This window comes from Leptopilina heterotoma, unplaced genomic scaffold (assembly GCF_015476425.1).
Source record: "Leptopilina heterotoma isolate Lh14 unplaced genomic scaffold, ASM1547642v1 Lhet_17, whole genome shotgun sequence".
Lineage (NCBI taxonomy): Eukaryota > Metazoa > Arthropoda > Insecta > Hymenoptera > Figitidae > Leptopilina > Leptopilina heterotoma.
In genome coordinates, this window is record NW_025110886.1 from 1,905,918 (window position 1) to 1,923,922 (window position 18,005).

General features: G+C 28.2%; 1 protein-coding gene across 1 annotated transcript; it reads right to left on the reverse strand.

Moving 5' to 3' along the window:
• Window positions 1–682: 682 nt before the first annotated feature.
• On the reverse strand, window positions 683–4,072 carry LOC122499634. Its single transcript, XM_043608086.1, has 2 exons — window positions 3,694–4,072; window positions 683–2,299 (listed from the first exon to the last, which is right to left on the reverse strand). Exon 2 carries the CDS (start codon window positions 1,766–1,768, stop codon window positions 1,205–1,207), a length of 564 nt encoding a protein of 187 aa, XP_043464021.1. The 5' UTR covers window positions 1,769–2,299; window positions 3,694–4,072; the 3' UTR covers window positions 683–1,204.
• Between the last annotated feature and the right edge of the window lie 13,933 nt (window positions 4,073–18,005).

Here is an 18,005-nt window from a genome sequence, read left to right on the forward strand (position 1 = left end):
AATTTTTAAAATAATTCAATACAATGCTATTAAAATGATTAGTAATTATTGAATTCTTTAATCGATTAATTAATTGAAAATTTCAGCAAGTGTGAAGGACATACAGAAAAAAAATGTGGAAAAGAGAATAAGATTTTTGAATAAAACAAGAATAAGTTTGTCTTTAAAAGACAAAACAAAAATCAATGAAGAACAAAAAAATTAAGATATTTTAAATGCAGATACAAATTCACCTTTGAAGTTAAATAATCCTATAGCAAAAGGGGAATAAAATTAAAAATATTAAAAAAATTTAATTTTAATTTTTTGATTTAGGAACAATAGTTTATTTTGTAGTATTAATATTGAAACAAACACTGCCTTCTAGATAACAAAAAGAACTGATTATGATATTGACTAAATATCATATATTATAGTTAAGTAGTAGGGTAGAGTGGGGTAAAAAAGACACATTTTTACATTTGATACTATAAAATCTATTTAATTTTTTTTCTCAAATTTCCAATTAGTATTGAAAGTTTTTATCTCATGAAAGGAATAAGTTATAAGAGTTTAACGACAGCACTTGCAAGTGGCTTTTTTGTAACACCTGGTGGGGTGAAAAAGCCACCCCGCGATTTTAGCAAAATATGTTATTAATTTTAGTATTTTTATAATTTTCCTTTATTTAAATGACAAATAATCTTATTTTTAAAATATTATAATAATTTTCGATTTACACTGCCAATTTTTCGTACCTTTTCTAAAAGTCCTCTTTAAGTTTTACCACAGGTACCATTTTTCGTTTAAACCGTTTATTCGTTGTTTTTTTAGTGCACTATAAACTATTTTTTCGTCGTATTTAATTAATTTTATTAAATAAACACGAGAAATTTTGTAAAATAAGAAGGTTAATCAGCGTTGCCAGATCCTACAGGGAAAATTATGGAACTAACGAATCAAAATTATGGAATTATCCCTAACATTATGGTACGCCTGCGTAAGAGTTGGTTCAAAGAAAAAGTGAGAGCAACTGAGAGAGAAAAAATGAGTAAAGGTGTATTCACAATGACAGTGAATTGAAACATGCGATTTTACTAATTTTACATACTTTTATTGAGATAATTGTTATAAATATTTTTTTATTTTACTATAAAAATTTGAATTTTAATTAATACTTTTTGTTATTTTGTAAATCACATTCGACTCATTTCAGTCTCATGTCTCATTCTGTTTCAAAGGTTATATCATACTCCATATCTTCGATTTCAACAGAAGCTGCAGTCTTTTCCGTATTCTCACAAACACGCGTTTTGTTACATTTGGAGGCTTTAGGACCATAAATTGTATTTGCAGTCATGCATTGTAGCATTTTTTCCGAAGGCTTAAAATTCATGCATCCTACTTGACTGATGCATTCCGAAGCAGCGATTAATCCTTGTAAAGTACTGGTGATCATTTTATTTCTCGACTTTGTTTTCACCATATTCACCTTTGAAAAAGTTCGCTCACATGACACATTTGAATGTGGCAAGACAAAAACATCTAGGACAAATTGCCCTAATTCTTTATATTCTTGTTCCCTAAGTAAATTTTCGGATCCTCTTACCCTGAACCGGAATGAATCTGGAGTCTCTGATACAAAATCTCGAAACGCTGCTTCGTTTGGCATCTTCCTCCATTGGTCGTCTATAAGTTGAATTGTGTTTAAATTTTCCGATGAAACGATGCGCGGAAGTTGTGCAATGATCTGATGGATGCTTTGAGGCCTTTCTGCATTTAAAGACATTGCAATTTTTGGATCAAAGCAACTAATGCTCGACAGCAAATTATTTTCAGCGAAATCGTAACGTTGTTTGATCTAAATGCACATTGTTATTAACATTTGACGGCACCTAAATTTAAAATCAGTCACTGCGTTCCGCATCGTAGCAAGCTTGGGATCTTGTAGACCAGTCATTACTCTGACACCGAAATATACATTTTCTAAGGACATGAAGAGACTTTCATTTTTTGGATCGATCATCTCCAATTTTGTAGAGTTCAATTTTTGACGGTCTATATAACCTTCGAGCAATTCCTTAAACAAAAGTCTCATTTTCGTATCCAATGAAGTAATAACTACTTTGTCGCTTTGAAAGAATTCGTTGGTTCCGACTATTTTTCTTAAAATCCATTCTAGAAAGTAGTAAAACAGTTTTGCAATCGGATCATTAAGCGATTGATATATAGATTCAGCCATTACAAGACGTTCATCGAACCACTTTGAGGTAAAATACAAGCGAAGTGGTTCCCACTGCTCCAAAATTCGCTAAACCACCTGTAAATTTGATTTTATTTTTCACAATCATTATTATATTAAATAAATTAAAAATTTTAAATAGGGGAGAGGGCCCTAAGGTGGTCACCCATCTTTTGAACGACTGTAGATTTCAAATGGAATTATATATAAAGGTCAATAATACGGCGTATGAAACTTTATCTTATTACCTAACTTCCTATCATAAACTTTTTTTTATTTCATTAATAAAAAAAAAGTTATGGCACTTTTTAAAAAAAGTTGAAAATTCGACTTTTAAAAAAGTGGCCCCAAGGTGGTCACCATACAAAAATTCACTAAAAAAGTTTTAAAAAAATGTAAAAAACGTATTACTAAGTTGTTTATTTAATATTAATTGTTTTTCAGGATCACAGAAACATATTACATATTTTTTTTGCACTTTGTCCTTTCGTCAAAAATGATACTTTTTGTGTATGTATTAGATAGGTAAAATTTTGAAAATAATTCTATTTTATTATTATTCATCATAAAACTTAAAAATTGATAAAATTCACATTCACAGTGATAAATGTTGATAAATATGGCGTATAAACATATTTTCATAAAAAATCAAAAGTGGCCAAAAAAGTGTCCACCTTAGGGCCAAGAAAGAATTTTTTAAACGTTAATGAAAAAATTTTTTAAAGCACAATATTAATTATATTCATTTGGAATATTATTGTACGATATACAGTACGAAAACCTACCACGTCAGTCATATCCCATGAGTGTGAGTGAGACAGACTTATGCGATTCCCATACTTTCCTATGACTGACGGATAGCTTTTCTTACTGTATAAAGATAATTATAACGATTTTTACTAATTTAAAATGGTTAATTTCGATGATTTTAACACCCTGAGAAAAAAATTTCTCGATCATTTAAAAACAGAAATTTTACGACGTTCACATTACAAAGAGACTCATACGACTATTTACCTCAAAACTTTACTAAAATCTTTGTCTTCTCAAATAATAACAATAACAAAAAACATTTGAAGATACTAACTAATATACAAAAATTTTCTTAGGGTGACCACCTTAGGGCCCTGACCACCTTGGGGCCCTCTCCCCTATATTTTAAATATTTTCATAATATAAATTATAATTTTTATAACATTATATTAATTAAAATTAATTAATAATTATTATTATAATTATATTAATAATATATGAAGTAGAATTTATCACTCGGTCGAAATTTATATATGTGAGAAGAAATCATTCTTTCCGAGTCAAATAAAAAGAGAAAATTCTTTTTAACGTTTCGACGATAACAATCGTCCTCATCAGAAACTATAATTTATTTAGAAAAAATTATTTGTTAATACATTTTAATATATAATCAAAAAACATTAAACAATTAATAATAATATAAATAATTAATTTCGTACCGATCAGAATCGTGTTTGAATGCACGTGTGGACGGACGAATGTCACGTCGTCAACTAACTCATTTAATCGACGAAAACAGAGGCATCGCAATACATTCAAAAGACACAATACAATTTAAGATGCGAATGAATACATTTAAAAGCAGATTTAGGACCTTGAGATAGGAGAGAAGTAAATGACCGAGAAAAGTAAACTATTGGATGTGATGAAAGTGTTATTGAGATTTTAGAAATTGAGAATATTTGTCATTCAACTTATTTATATCTTCTTTAGTGTTTATTGGATTGGTTTGCAAATTTATGTGTATCATCTCCGATATCAATCTCCTTCCTCTTATTTTTTCTCTATCTAGTATAGAGAATTCGTCAAAATCGAAAACATGACCTTGCTCGGCACTGTGTAATGCAAGTGCGTTATCTCTAGAGTTTTTATGTTCGTAGACACGTTTTTTTATCATACGTTTTGATTCACCTACATATGAGACGGAGCAGTTTTTACAATTAATTTTATAGACAGAGTTCACAATTTCATTTTTGTTTGTTTTATCTTTACCTTTCTTAATAAAATTGTTATTATAAATACCTAGGGGAAGAGAATGGATGTTATATCTTCTTAGGTTAGACTTTGTTCTTTCATAAAAGCCTTTTATGTATGGTAAACATATTTTTGGTATTAATTTATAATAATCATTCTTATTTTTGCTAACAGTAATATTTGAATTTATTTTGCAAATGCGTTTTTTAATATGTTTGTCTATAAGAAGGTTGGGGTAACAGTTATCAATAAGTAAGTTTTTAATAAATTTTATATTTATCCCATGAAAACATTTGTTTGAAAGTTTTATTGCTCTATCAGTAAGGTTGTATATTAGTGCAATCTTCTGAGAGTAGGGATGTTGAGAGTTGAAATTTAATATTCTTCTAGAAAAAGTTGGTTTTTGATACCAGTCAGTTATTATTTTGTTATTTTTGTTAATGATTAAAACATCTAAAAAATTAATAGAATTGTTTTTTTCCATTTCGAAAGTGAACTGCAGTCTATTGTCATACGAGTTAAAAATATCTAACATCTCTGAGATTTTCCTCTGTGGTATACAAGTAATAATATCATCCACATAACGATAGTAAAAAAGTGGGTTAAAAGACAATTTATCGAGGCATGTTACTTCAAGGTCAGACATAACCAAATCAGCAAACAGTCCCGAAACTGGTGACCCCATCGGAGAACCATACGTTTGCTTATAGAATTTATCATTGAATTTAAAATAAGTGTTTTCCATTAAAAAACTACATGCGTCGATAATTTCGTCCAACGGAATATTACAAGTTCTAGAGATAATTGCATATTTTTGTTCTATAATGCGTGTAACATGTTCAAGGCCGACATTCGTAAACAAAGAAGTAACATCGAAACTTACAAATATATATTCGTCTGGTATTTCTATGTCATTAATTTTCTTAACAAATTCGTAACTATTTCGAATATGTGACTTCGGCTTTTCAATAGCTTCGGATAATACATTATAAAGATGTTTTGCCAAAAATTCTGTTGGAGATCCTACATTTGATATAATTGGTCTCAGTGGAAAATTATCCTTGTGAATTTTTGGCAAACCATAAAATTTTGGAAGCGAAGTGTCAGTTTGGGTAAGTTCCCTGTCAACGTATATCCGATTTAAATAATTATTAATGTTCCACCCTTTCAGAAATTTATAACAGTTTTTTTGTAAGGAAGATAAGGGATTTACATTTATACGTTTATAAGTGTTTGTGTCAGACAACATATTCTCCACTTTAGTATAATAATCTTTTTTATCTAGTGCAACTGTGACGTTGCCTTTGTCAGCTAAAGTAAACAAGATATTAGTGTTTCGTTTTAGAAAGGAATTAGTATCAGCAATTTTTTTGGCAAATAATCTATCATTAAATGAAATATGTTTTGTTTTGCTTTTTGTAAATAATTTAGCGTCATCGATGAACTGTGACCGGATATTGTTTGCCAAATTTTCATTAACATTGTTTAAAGTAAAAAAGTGTTCAATGGACTTTATGTAGTCAATGATTGTTTTATTTTCTCTAGAGATAACGCACTTGCATTACACAGTGCCGAGCAAGGTCATGTTTTCGATTTTGACGAATTCTCTATACTAGATAGAGAAAAAATAAGAGGAAGGAGATTGATATCGGAGATGATACACATAAATTTGCAAACCAATCCAATAAACACTAAAGAAGATATAAATAAGTTGAATGACAAATATTCTCAATTTCTAAAATCTCAATAACACTTTCATCACATCCAATAGTTTACTTTTCTCGGTCATTTACTTCTCTCCTATCTCAAGGTCCTAAATCTGCTTTTAAATGTATTCATTCGCATCTTAAATTGTATTGTGTCTTTTGAATGTATTGCGATGCCTCTGTTTTCGTCGATTAAATGAGTTAGTTGACGACGTGACATTCGTCCGTCCACACGTGCATTCAAACACGATTCTGATCGGTACGAAATTAATTATTTATATTATTATTAATTGTTTAATGTTTTTTGATTATATATTAAAATGTATTAACAAATAATTTTTTCTAAATAAATTATAGTTTCTGATGAGGACGATTGTTATCGTCGAAACGTTAAAAAGAATTTTCTCTTTTTATTTGACTCGGAAAGAATGATTTCTTCTCACATATATATTGATAATAACTGTACCTAATAATTATTATTAATATTTAATTAATTAAAATAAAGTAGAATAAAATTATAAACAGTATCTTAAATAAAATATAAATTTTGAAAATAAAAATGAAGCATTCTAATATTTATTATTATAAACGAAAAATATACGTTCTATTCAGATACCTGAAAGTGAAACAACCAGCGAGTTATCGAATGGTTCAAAATTTTGTGAGGTTCGACATCACAAAAATTCTGAAACTCCTGAAATTGTGCTTTTCTTTTAGAGATATATTTAAAAAAGGTAAAAATGTTGCGAGCCAAATCTTCACATGTTCGAGGTAAATACTTGCAACCTTCACTAGCACAAGTTGCAAGTGAATGGCAAATGCATTTCAATGTTGTGGGACCAGGTAGAAGTCTCGACAATCTTGTGGCCACCCCATTATGCTCGCCAAACATTACATTGCACGTATCACTAGCGAATCCGATCAAAGTATCGAGAGGAACATTGTCTTTTTTCAAACTTTCCACTATTTTGTTATAAATACATGCAGCAGTTGCTCCTTCTTGAGCTGATGCCGGATCATCACCCGAAAATAAGCTAATTAATTTCCAGAATCGAGAAACGACTTTTTCTTCTTTTTCGTCAAAAAATCGAACACAGCAGCATAAGTTGTTTGTTGCACCAATATCAGTAGATTCAATAGCTATTATACTAAATTTGAAATTTTTTAAAGTAAAAGCTAATTCCTCTGTGTGGCATTTGCCAATCACATTTTGTATAATCCCTGTGGCTTTCGTCCTACCCAGTGTCACATTTTTTGCAATAGAAGAGTCTGGAAAGGCTGATTTGGAGACATCTGCGAGATGATCTGCTGCTCGCAGTGACAAATTGTGTTCAGCTATGTATGAATGTAACGAATCAATAATCCATTAATTATAAATAAATTTAAAAAAAGAGAATCTCTATTATAAGAAATATGCAAACAAATCAACTTAATCATTTTCTGGAATGAGCTCGTATGTCAATTGTTACACCAACCATCATTCTTTGTAATGACATTCCTCCTTAAAATCAGAATAAGTCAGAATCAGAATCAGAATAACTTATTGCTGCAAGGTTGTTAACCCTAGGATCAAAAATATGAAAAGATTAATAATGATTGCCAAATAATGAAGCAACAATTATTACAAGTAATTTTGTTTGTCTTTGGCAATCATGGATTAATATACTATCGACTTGCTTAATTCAAAAGAAAGCAAAGTCAGCAAAAGCGATCCAAAGGAGTACTCCTTCGAAATATAGAAATAATAAATTATTTCAACACGGGACAACAATCCCTGAGGAATGTCATATTTGCAGATTTTCCCTCCAACAGAAATATAGTTTCTGGTATAAAAATTGACATCACAGTTCATTCAGGGCAGTATTAATCGGTCATTCATAATAAGAAGGCGCGTTCTTAACTGTCCCTTAATTAGTTTCCTACACTAATTAAGGCAAGTTTTAACAACTCGGTTAATCAATAGTGGTGAAAAAGAATCAACACAAACGTAGAATTAACGCGAGTAAAATCACGGGCGTAAGAATTATGTTTGAAATAATCGACATCTCAATGGATCAAGCGAAGAATTATTGAAAATTACAATCGAGGTGATCAACACTAAACAATTAAACAAGGCCCATCTCTAAGAAGTAGAGGTGGTAGGAAAAGTTTAGCGGTAAGCGAAAATATAATTATTGTAATGTTTAGGCTTAAATTTTGAAAAGAAAAGGGAAAATAAATTTAAAACTTATAAGGGAAATAAATGCTTATTAATTAAAAACAACCCATCCCGCAACCATTTTTAGTTACTCTTTTCTAAATTCTAAATTTTTAGTAAATTAAACAGGGAAAAACGAATCTCGCATTTTAAACAATCAAGGATAAACCCTTGATTGGTTGTTGCAATTCGAAGAGAAAAACGTTAAAGAAACAAAATAAAAATAATTATTATTTTATCAATTTTTTTAAAACAAATGTGCAACAATGAAAACAATTTTATTTCTGCGTTTTTAACGTCAACCAAAAAATTTTCTTTTTCTTTATTATTTTGTTTTTGAAGAACATTTTTAATGGTATTATTCGGCACAGCTATAAATAAGAATATAATTAAAACCTGATTTAAAAAATTAATGTAAAAATATATTAACACATTTGTTTAAATTATATATTTTAAATAAAAAATTAAGTTCTTAACAACAAAACGGTACTGGTAATTTAATTACCAGTAAATTATAAAATAATTTCATAATTAACAATATTTATCAAACGAATTCAATTATTTTCAAAAATTTTAATAAAATCCATAGCAAAATTTCAATTAATTTCAAAAGTAAAAAAAATTCTTCGCAGAAAATCAATTATGTTCAAAAATTTTTAATAGTTCTCGTCAAAATTTCAATTATTTTTGGAAATATTAAAATTCTTCTCCGAAATTCAATTATTTTCAAAAAATCTAAAAAACATTGTCAACATTTCAATTATCTTTATAAATAAATAGCAAAATTCTTCGACAAAATTCAATTATTTTCAAAAATTTTAATTAAATTCATTAAAAAATTTCAACTATTTTTATAATTAACAATATTTATCACACGAATTCAATTATTTTTGAAAATTTTAATAAAATCCATTGCAAAATTTCAATTATTTTTAAAAGTAATAACATTCTTTTTAGGAGAATTCAATTATTTTCAATAAAATTTGAATCGAATTCCTTGAAAAAATTCTTTAAAATGAAAACAACAAAACGGTACTGGTAATTTAATTGAGATCTATCAATTTTTTAACCCTCCGTCACACACCTTAGTAATAATTACAACATTAAATGATTCTAAATTATAAAATTAATTTTCGGTGTCAAAAATAAAAATTAATTACAAGAATGCACATCTTCGAAGGAATTCCACTTGATATGTAAAAATAATGTAACATTAACAAATAAGCAAAAAAAATCATTAAACAATTTATTTTAATTATATTTATAATATAATTTTGTCATTAACCAACAGTGGAACAAAAAATGTTTTTAAAACTTGATTTTTTACTTAACATAACCTTACTTTTTCGAGTTTTTTCTGTCCTTGAAGCCTCATAATTAAAGATTAATTATGTTTAAACTAAATGTTATTTTTAAAATGTGTTGAGGAAGAAATTGTCGAAAGGTATAGAAACTGATTTTATTTTGCAATGAGGAAAACAAAAGTTATTTAAAAAATACTGAAACCATAGAGGAAATTCCTTCCTAGGTGTGTGACGGAGGGTTAAGATAATGCAATTCGCCGTATAATTTAAAAAAATAATGATACCTTTAACGTAGCTTAAGTGTTTTTTTCCTTTAGCATGCAGTTTTATAACCGAAATATCTGCTTTAAATTTTGCGTTGCAAACAATACATTGCGCTTGATCATTTTCTTCTGCAACACACTGCAACCATTGAGAAAATGTAAGATCTTGTTCCCATTCTTTTCTGTATTTTTGACCTCTATTTTGTTTCTTTACTGACTTGTTACGAGCAGTTTTTTGTATTCGGGTGTTGCAGATCTTTTCCTTTTATTTGGGTTTTCCTTTTGATTGTCTTCCATTATTTTCTTTTAAAAATTGCACTAAACACCAGACACAAATTTATCACGATAGACAGCAATAACAATTTGTTTACGAAACTGTATAAGTGGGGAAAACCCTTTTGCAAAAAAGGAAATATTTCAAAAACTGCCGCAGCAAGGCATTGCAGTCGAATGTTGCGATTCGGGACTTGTGGAGGCTGTCTTAGGCTGCAGTCGCATGACACCGTTTTGCGTTGTGTTTTGTAAATAAGCTATAAGTTCACATGTAGCGAACCTATATCTCCATCTCTCTCACACTCATGTCCTAGTTACAAAAGGGTGCCAAGGGACTGCAGCCTTTAAAGTTCTTAATCAAAATATGACATAATATCGCCGATAGCAAAACTATGGTACAAAATGGGGTCAATAGTAGATCAGGTAATGTACATGGTACAGGCATCAAAATTATGATACAAAAACATAATTATGGTACGGTCTGGCAACGCTGAGGTTAATTTATGTAGAAAACAAATGAATTTCACATAATTTTCAATGGATTTTTGTCCCTTGCTTTTTTACACCCAAGACCAGTTTTTCAAAAAGCTAAAATAAATTTTAAATTTAGTTTAATTTCCAAAAATTAACATTGTATACGTTTTGAATATAATTTTCTCCTTATGTACAAATATTTACTTTTATTACCTGTTCACTTAATGAGGTTGTAATATAGTTGAAAACTTCATCGAAATGTTTTCAAAGAAGCAACTCAAAAATTAAAATTACAATAAAAACTATATTACTATAGATACAACATCCAAACTAGAATCAAAAGTTGCGTATTACCTAATAGTATTTATATTCTAAATGACTGTTAAGTCAATGTCCCAGTTGTAAATTGTAAACAAACCAAGCACTAAAATCGCACTCTTATAACAGCCTTTTCTCCCAAAAAATTAACATTTTTACACTGTATTTACGAAAATCTTACATTAGAGTGTCAAATCTCTAATGAAATCATATTTTACTATAGGAATTAAGAAATAATTATTTAAATAACAAAATAAAATGACCTGTAAAATAACATTTTTTACGCGTCACGAAAATTAAACTGTCTGATTATATCAACCAAAGAGACGATGAAGAAGTTCCAGTCAGCTATTGGACTTTCAACATGTGGAAGGGGAAATTTTTCCCTTTCCTCCTTAAAATTACAAAGAAAAAGGGTAAAATCTTCTTCATCGTCCGTGCGGTTAATATAGTCAAACAGTTTAATTTTCGCGACGCGTAAAAAATGCTATTTTACAGGTAATTTTATTTTGTTATTTAAACAATTGTTTTTTAATACTCATAGTCAAATATGATTTCATTAGAAACTTTGACACTTTAATTTACGATTTTCGTAAAGAAAGTGTAAAAATGTTTTATTTTTTTGGGAGAAAAGGCTGTTATAAAATTGCGATTTTTTGCTTGGTTTGTTTACATTTCTCAACTTGGACATAGCCTTAAATCGGCTTAATAGTTTTTAAATAAAATTCAAATGGCTTTTTTCACCCAACTCTACCCTAAATAATAAATTTTATAATGTTACTTTTTGTGAGCCGTGCATCATTTTTTAATATCCTTAATTTATTTTCTAGTTCTCTAAAATTTATAATGCTCGAGCTCCGCCATGCATGCTACTCGAACTTTTACACACCTCTACCTCTAGTTTTTTGTGTTTCGCATGTTTCGTCTTACAAGAGCTGTTTTCTGAACTGATTTCTCATAAATGCAATAAACTATTTTAATTTATAATGTTTTGAATTATTCTTAGTTATTACAATGTGATTGTAATTTTATTATAAACTCAAAATGATACCCCCCAGGTGAAAATATTCCCGGAAATTCTGAGGGAGTAATAACCAGTAACTGCTACCGGACGTTTTTACCGGTAACAATACCGGAAATTTTGACCGGAATAACTACCGGTAATAACTATCGGTAATTTTTCCGGTAATTTTTTCCAAAAAATTTGAAAACTTTTTTTTAATAATTTCTTTAAGCCATTTAAAGTTTTTAAGCTAATATTGAGTTACGAAAATTTGACATTCTGAAAGCAATGTTTAGGTAATCTTTTCTTAACATATTTTTAGAAGTTAAAACTGATTAGCATATCAAACAATGATTGCACGGGTTTTAGAATAATAATTTTTTGTATGTTAACATTCGTTCCTCCGTACTTAAAGGATAGTTTTTATTATCTAATGGAAAAACATGATTAAAACCGTTTCCAATCTGTCTGGTTTAACCAGGATGCTCGCAAAATGGACAACTACCTTCTCCATTATACTGCATTACATTTTGTGCACAACATTTTGCTGGAGCATCCAACGTGGCTACAGGGGCAATTACTGTGGATTTAATAATTCTACCTGTCGTAGGATGCTTCCACTTAACCCCATTTGTAAACAAATCTTGCAGTTTTTCCGCAAATGGTTTAAAAAAGTTGACATTGATGGTTTGCGTTTCCCTTTCTTGTTGCTATAATACAATCCACAAAGAATTTGAAACCTTCTTCGACTTCTAGGGCTCACATTGATCACTTGTGCCTGAATTACCCACAGCTCACCATTATCGTTATCTGACAGTACTCCATCAACACTCCAAAGCAAACACAAATCATATTCCTCATATTTTGTGTCTTATTACGGTTTTGGAAAATGAATGAGGATTTAGTCGTGATAGAAGTTTCAAAAAGAAGTATCTATTTTTCGGAAAATTACTTGTACCTTCTGGCACTAAAGCTGCTGCAAGTTTTATCGTTTTATCTAAAACCTGTTTTGTTGATGCATTTGTTACGAAAACTTCAAGAATTTGTATCAAAATATGTCCATTTAAGCTGTTTGCTCCTTCATAAATCGGTTTGAAAAGCCATTCTATTTTAAAGTCTTTGTCGTCGGGTCATTTAAACTTCTCATAGAAGAAGTGTTCAAAAACCTCAGATATCGAAAGAATTTAAGATAATTCATTATCTTTTATAATCGAAGCTTCGGCAGAAGATACATTGCTAAAAGTGCTAGGAAAAAGAGTTTAAATTTTAATATGGTAAGTTCAGCCTCTCGTGATCTTCGTCAATAATTAATTCTGAATTTTCTTTTATAGCGGCAATATCGGCAGAAGATACATTACTTACAATATCAAAGGAAGAATTACATTGAAAGTTTCCAAGATTCAAGCTTTCATGAGTGCTCGAAAAAGAGTTCATGTATTCATGTGGTAAGTTTAATCTTTCTTGATCTTCATCAATAATCATCTGTGCATTCTGTTCTACATTAGCAATATCGACAGAAGGTACATTGCTAAAAATATCAAAGGAAGAAACACTCTGAAAGTTTTCCAGATTTAAGCTTTCTTGACTGCTAGCAAAAGAATTAAAATGTTCATGTTGTAAGTTAAGTCTTTCTTGATCTTCGTCAATAATCATCTCGGCATTTTCTTCTATATTATCAATATGGTCAGAAGATATGTGACTCAACGTATCAAAAGAAAAATCACTTGGAAAGTTTTCAAGGTGTTCAGACATGAACTAATAATTTACAATTAAATTATATTTTTACATTACTAAATTTCAAAAACTAAAATTCTAATTTTGTATTTCTCATATTTTCTGTCCACATTGAAAATACTTTCTTTCAATACAGAAAAGGGCAATTCTTTAAGCAAGGCAATGAGTAAAAATCACGTAGATGCAATAACATAAACGGTTTGCACTTCTGAAAACTATCACATCTGATGATTTGGCCACACAAGGGTACCTTCGATACCTGGGTTTTATAAATCTCTGTACCTAGCCCTTGCCTAAAGGATCGTACTTTTAAAACAGATCTTATTTTTAAGTAAAAACCTTAAACCATGTTGCTACATTTTTTGTAAAATTTGTATTTTTCTAACCTATGAGAAAACTAACGTTGCCAAATATTGGCCTTTTCGGTCAGGACTAAGGTCCAAAAAGTGTAAGGCTTCGGCAGTCGGTCGTCGGACAGAAACGAATAATGTTCTTTCGACTCAATATGAATTAAATTTGTAATTGTCTAATAATTCAAGTTAATATTTCCATATTATAAATAAATATGATTTTTATATTCAAGAATATTTGGTGCAATTAATTTCTTGAACCTTTTATTTGAAACCAAGAAAACAAAAAATATGAATTTTTTCTCTTTTTAAATTTTATATTTGAAATTGAACTTTTAACTAAACACAAGGTTTATTTCTTCTTGATTATCCTGAGTAACTATTTCTTCAATATCCAATTCTGAATCCTGTACTTATAAAAAAATAGCAAATGTCAATACCAATATCCTACGAAAAATTAATGTTGCACACATTTCAAATTAAAACTAAGTTTAATTTGAATAGTAGGTTAAAAATTTTTTTACACGAATTTAGATAAATTTGATAAATTGTATTAAATGATTCTAAATCTCTCCACGAATAATTTAACGTAACAAAATTCTAATTTGAAATTCTCTTTCGTTGATGTTTGGAGTTTAGTTGTAATTTTGACTTCACAGTTTACACACTTAATTTATTTTACTTTATTTTAGTAGTTTTTATAGTGTAAATTGTTAAAAATATTATTTGTGTATTATTTATTTATTTATATTCTTTTCGTAATTTAATTTTTAATTTTTTTTATTTCCTTTACTACAATTTTTATTTAATTTTTTGATTAGTTTTTATTTTTTATTATATATTTTTTAAATTTTATTATTTAATTTGATTTTATTAATCAACTCGGACGTAAAAGTTTATTCAAAACTTAGTTTGATACACAAAACATTTTTTTCATTAGTTACTAAATTTTATTTGATTTAATTATTATTTATAATAATAATTATAATTGAATTAATAAATTTAATTAATTAATTTATAATTAATTATAATTGTATAATTGACAGTTATTTGTATTTCTTTAAATATAAGTATTTGAATCATTTTTGACTGAATTTATATAATAACTTAATTCTATCACCCTGGCAAAATGCTTAAAGAAAATTATATCTTACTTCATCTCCATTTGTATAGTTCTCATCGTCTTCCATGTTATTTGTTTCAATTTTATCACCCAGGCAATCAGTTTTTCATTTTCTCTTTAAAACCTATAAAATAGTTATTTTTATGTACATCGTACAACAAGGAAAGTCTTAAGGGGGGAAACTACATTAGAACGCTGTTTTTTAATATAATAGCATTGATTTTTTTTATTTGGGAAAAACAATTGACTTTAAAAAAATAGCTCATTTTTAAGGAATGAAAAAAGTGTAACCTTGAGTGGACCACTCTTAAAAAATTGTAAAAGTTATTCTAAATTCTTTAATGTATTTAATATTTCTGATATATTGAAACAAAATTTATGCTTATGCAGCTTCAGACCATGTTTGTATCGCAATGTTTACAAGTGAAACCATTTTCAATAATTTTGGCACATATCACATCAAAATCACAAAAAAATTAATAAAGAATATAAAACAGTTTCAAACCAATTTATTGTCAATTTATTTCCATAAAAATGGTAAACTGACATTAAAAATATAAAAAACAGGCAGTCCAGTCATGGTTATAAACAGTGGTCCACTCATGGTGACATGCAACTTTTTATGGCAGACACCGAAATTTTTTTTTGAGTCAAAATTATCACTTAATTAAACTAAGACAATCAATTTCAATGTCCAAAGTAGTAGGAAAAAAATAAGTTACCTTTTAAAACTTAAATTTTACACTACTTTTACACTTCCGAATCACTTTACTCATTGTAAGAGCGACTTCTTTTTTGGTTTGTGTTCTTAAAAATGCGTTACATCAAACAATAACGTGTATGATTATCGCGGAACATAAATTCTTACTGTTTCTAGGTGCGGTGCTGCTATTCGTTTTATTTATTTCACGTTTCCGCTGTCAGATAACTTAAAAACTCAGGTGGTCCACTCAATGTGACATTACCCTACAAAAAAAGTAATTAGTTTTTTTAAATTATACAAATTTTTTTTAAGAAATTCGATTATTTTCTAAAATTACATTAAAATATTTTTAAAAACTAATTATTAGACTTTTTTTAATAATAATTTCTTAAGATTAAATTATCTTCCACAAATGCAAATAAAAATTTATGAAAATTTACTTTTTGGACTTATTAAAATTTTTGAAAATTGATCATTTTTATTTATATTTTTCAAAAATCCAATTCGTTTTAAAAGATTTTAACAAATTTTAATTGTTTGGAAATTTTTTTTAATAAAATACTATTATATTTACATAATTACAATTATTACAAAAAATTGAGTTGCGTATTTAAATAATTGAATTCTAGAAGAACTTTTGGGAAATTATTACAATTAATTGATTCAGAGATGAAGTTTAGTTGAAAATTGTAAAAAATAATTAAATTCAGGAAGGATTATAATTGTAATTTTAAGAAATTATTAAAATTTATAAATTTTACCCATTTTACGTAAACATTTATATTAATCTGTAAAAAGAATTTTGTCAGGAAAAGTAATTTTAATGTCAGTAAATTGACAGGGAAATTGATAAACTGAAACTTGTGGCCACCCTGGTTATGTTTACCAAATTTTAAATTAAAATATACAAAAGAGATCAATTCACAATATAAACCACTCATTTTTTAATCTGGATTACATTTAAAATAGTTATTAAAAACTGATTCTAGTTTTACACAAATAAAAAACTTTTAATTACAGTAAAAATAACACAAACAACCTTAAAAATATTTTCTTCTTAGGTACCTTTTTTTAAATGTGTCACTTATTCTTTTAAATCGCTTGCATAAGGTTAAAATACATAGAAGTTACCATTTACTAAATTTTACAGTGTAAAAAAATGTTAATATTTTTAAAATGATTTGTTTAGAGTTTTCCTCGATTTTCTTACATAGAATAAAATTATATGATTTTAATAATCTGATATTTTTTCTAACTTATTCTGTCTTGTATTTCTAAAGTCGTAAAATTTTTATTCACACGGCTAGAGGCCTCAATTTTAAGGCGTTTTTCCGAGTGGGATAAAAAAGAAAGTTTAACATTTTTACTGTTTACTTTTTTTGCAAGTTGTTTATTAATGTTTAAAGAATACAGAAAAAAATTAGGAAAAAAAATAATAAAAAATTTTAAAAGTTATGAACTGGTGAAGTAGGAATTGAAAAAAATTCTTGTTGACACGATAACTCAAAATCTACTTAATTGATTTACTTTAAATTTTGCAGAAATGTTCTTTGTATATCTCTTTATGGTCGAAACCTTGGATTTTGAAAAATATTTTTTTTTACTATTTTTAAAAAATTCCAAAAAATTAAAAAAACAGAATCAAAAAACACAATTTTTTTTTAAATCGTCGACATTTTGCTAAAAAATTTTCTTTTTTCTTTTCCAAGGTACCGACCATAGCGAAGCCTTTAATAATCAAGAATTGTTTTCTAATTTTTTTCTGTACTCTTTAAACATTAATAAACAACTTGCAAGAAAAGTAAATACTAAAAATGTTAAACTTTCTTTTTTATTCTACTTGGAAAAACGACTGACATTGAGGCCTATAGACCAGAATACTCCCTTAAAATAATCTAATAAAAATAAAAGAAAATATTTTGTAATTTACTTATTAATCGTATAATATTTTTTAGACTTGAAGAGAAATTAGTAGTGTTACTAGGCGGGTCCTGGCGCAATTACCGACCGAGGTCGGTAATGCAGATTCCTACATTACCATAAATAGTATACTTTCAACTGCGTTAGAAGGGATGTTCTGTTTTACCGACCGAGTTTAGTTGCGGCGGCCACCGCTAGATGGCACCACTTTATTTTTGCACAATTTCAAACCCCTTGGAGGGAAATTTGAATTTTTATTTTCGAATTTTCAACTGCGTTAGAAGGGGTGTTCTACTTTACCGATCATTCGAATTACGGCTGCCTCCGACAGATGGCGCCACTTTATTTTTCTGAATTTTAAAACGCTTGGCGGGAAATTTGAATTTTTATTTAATTTAAAGTCGCTTGG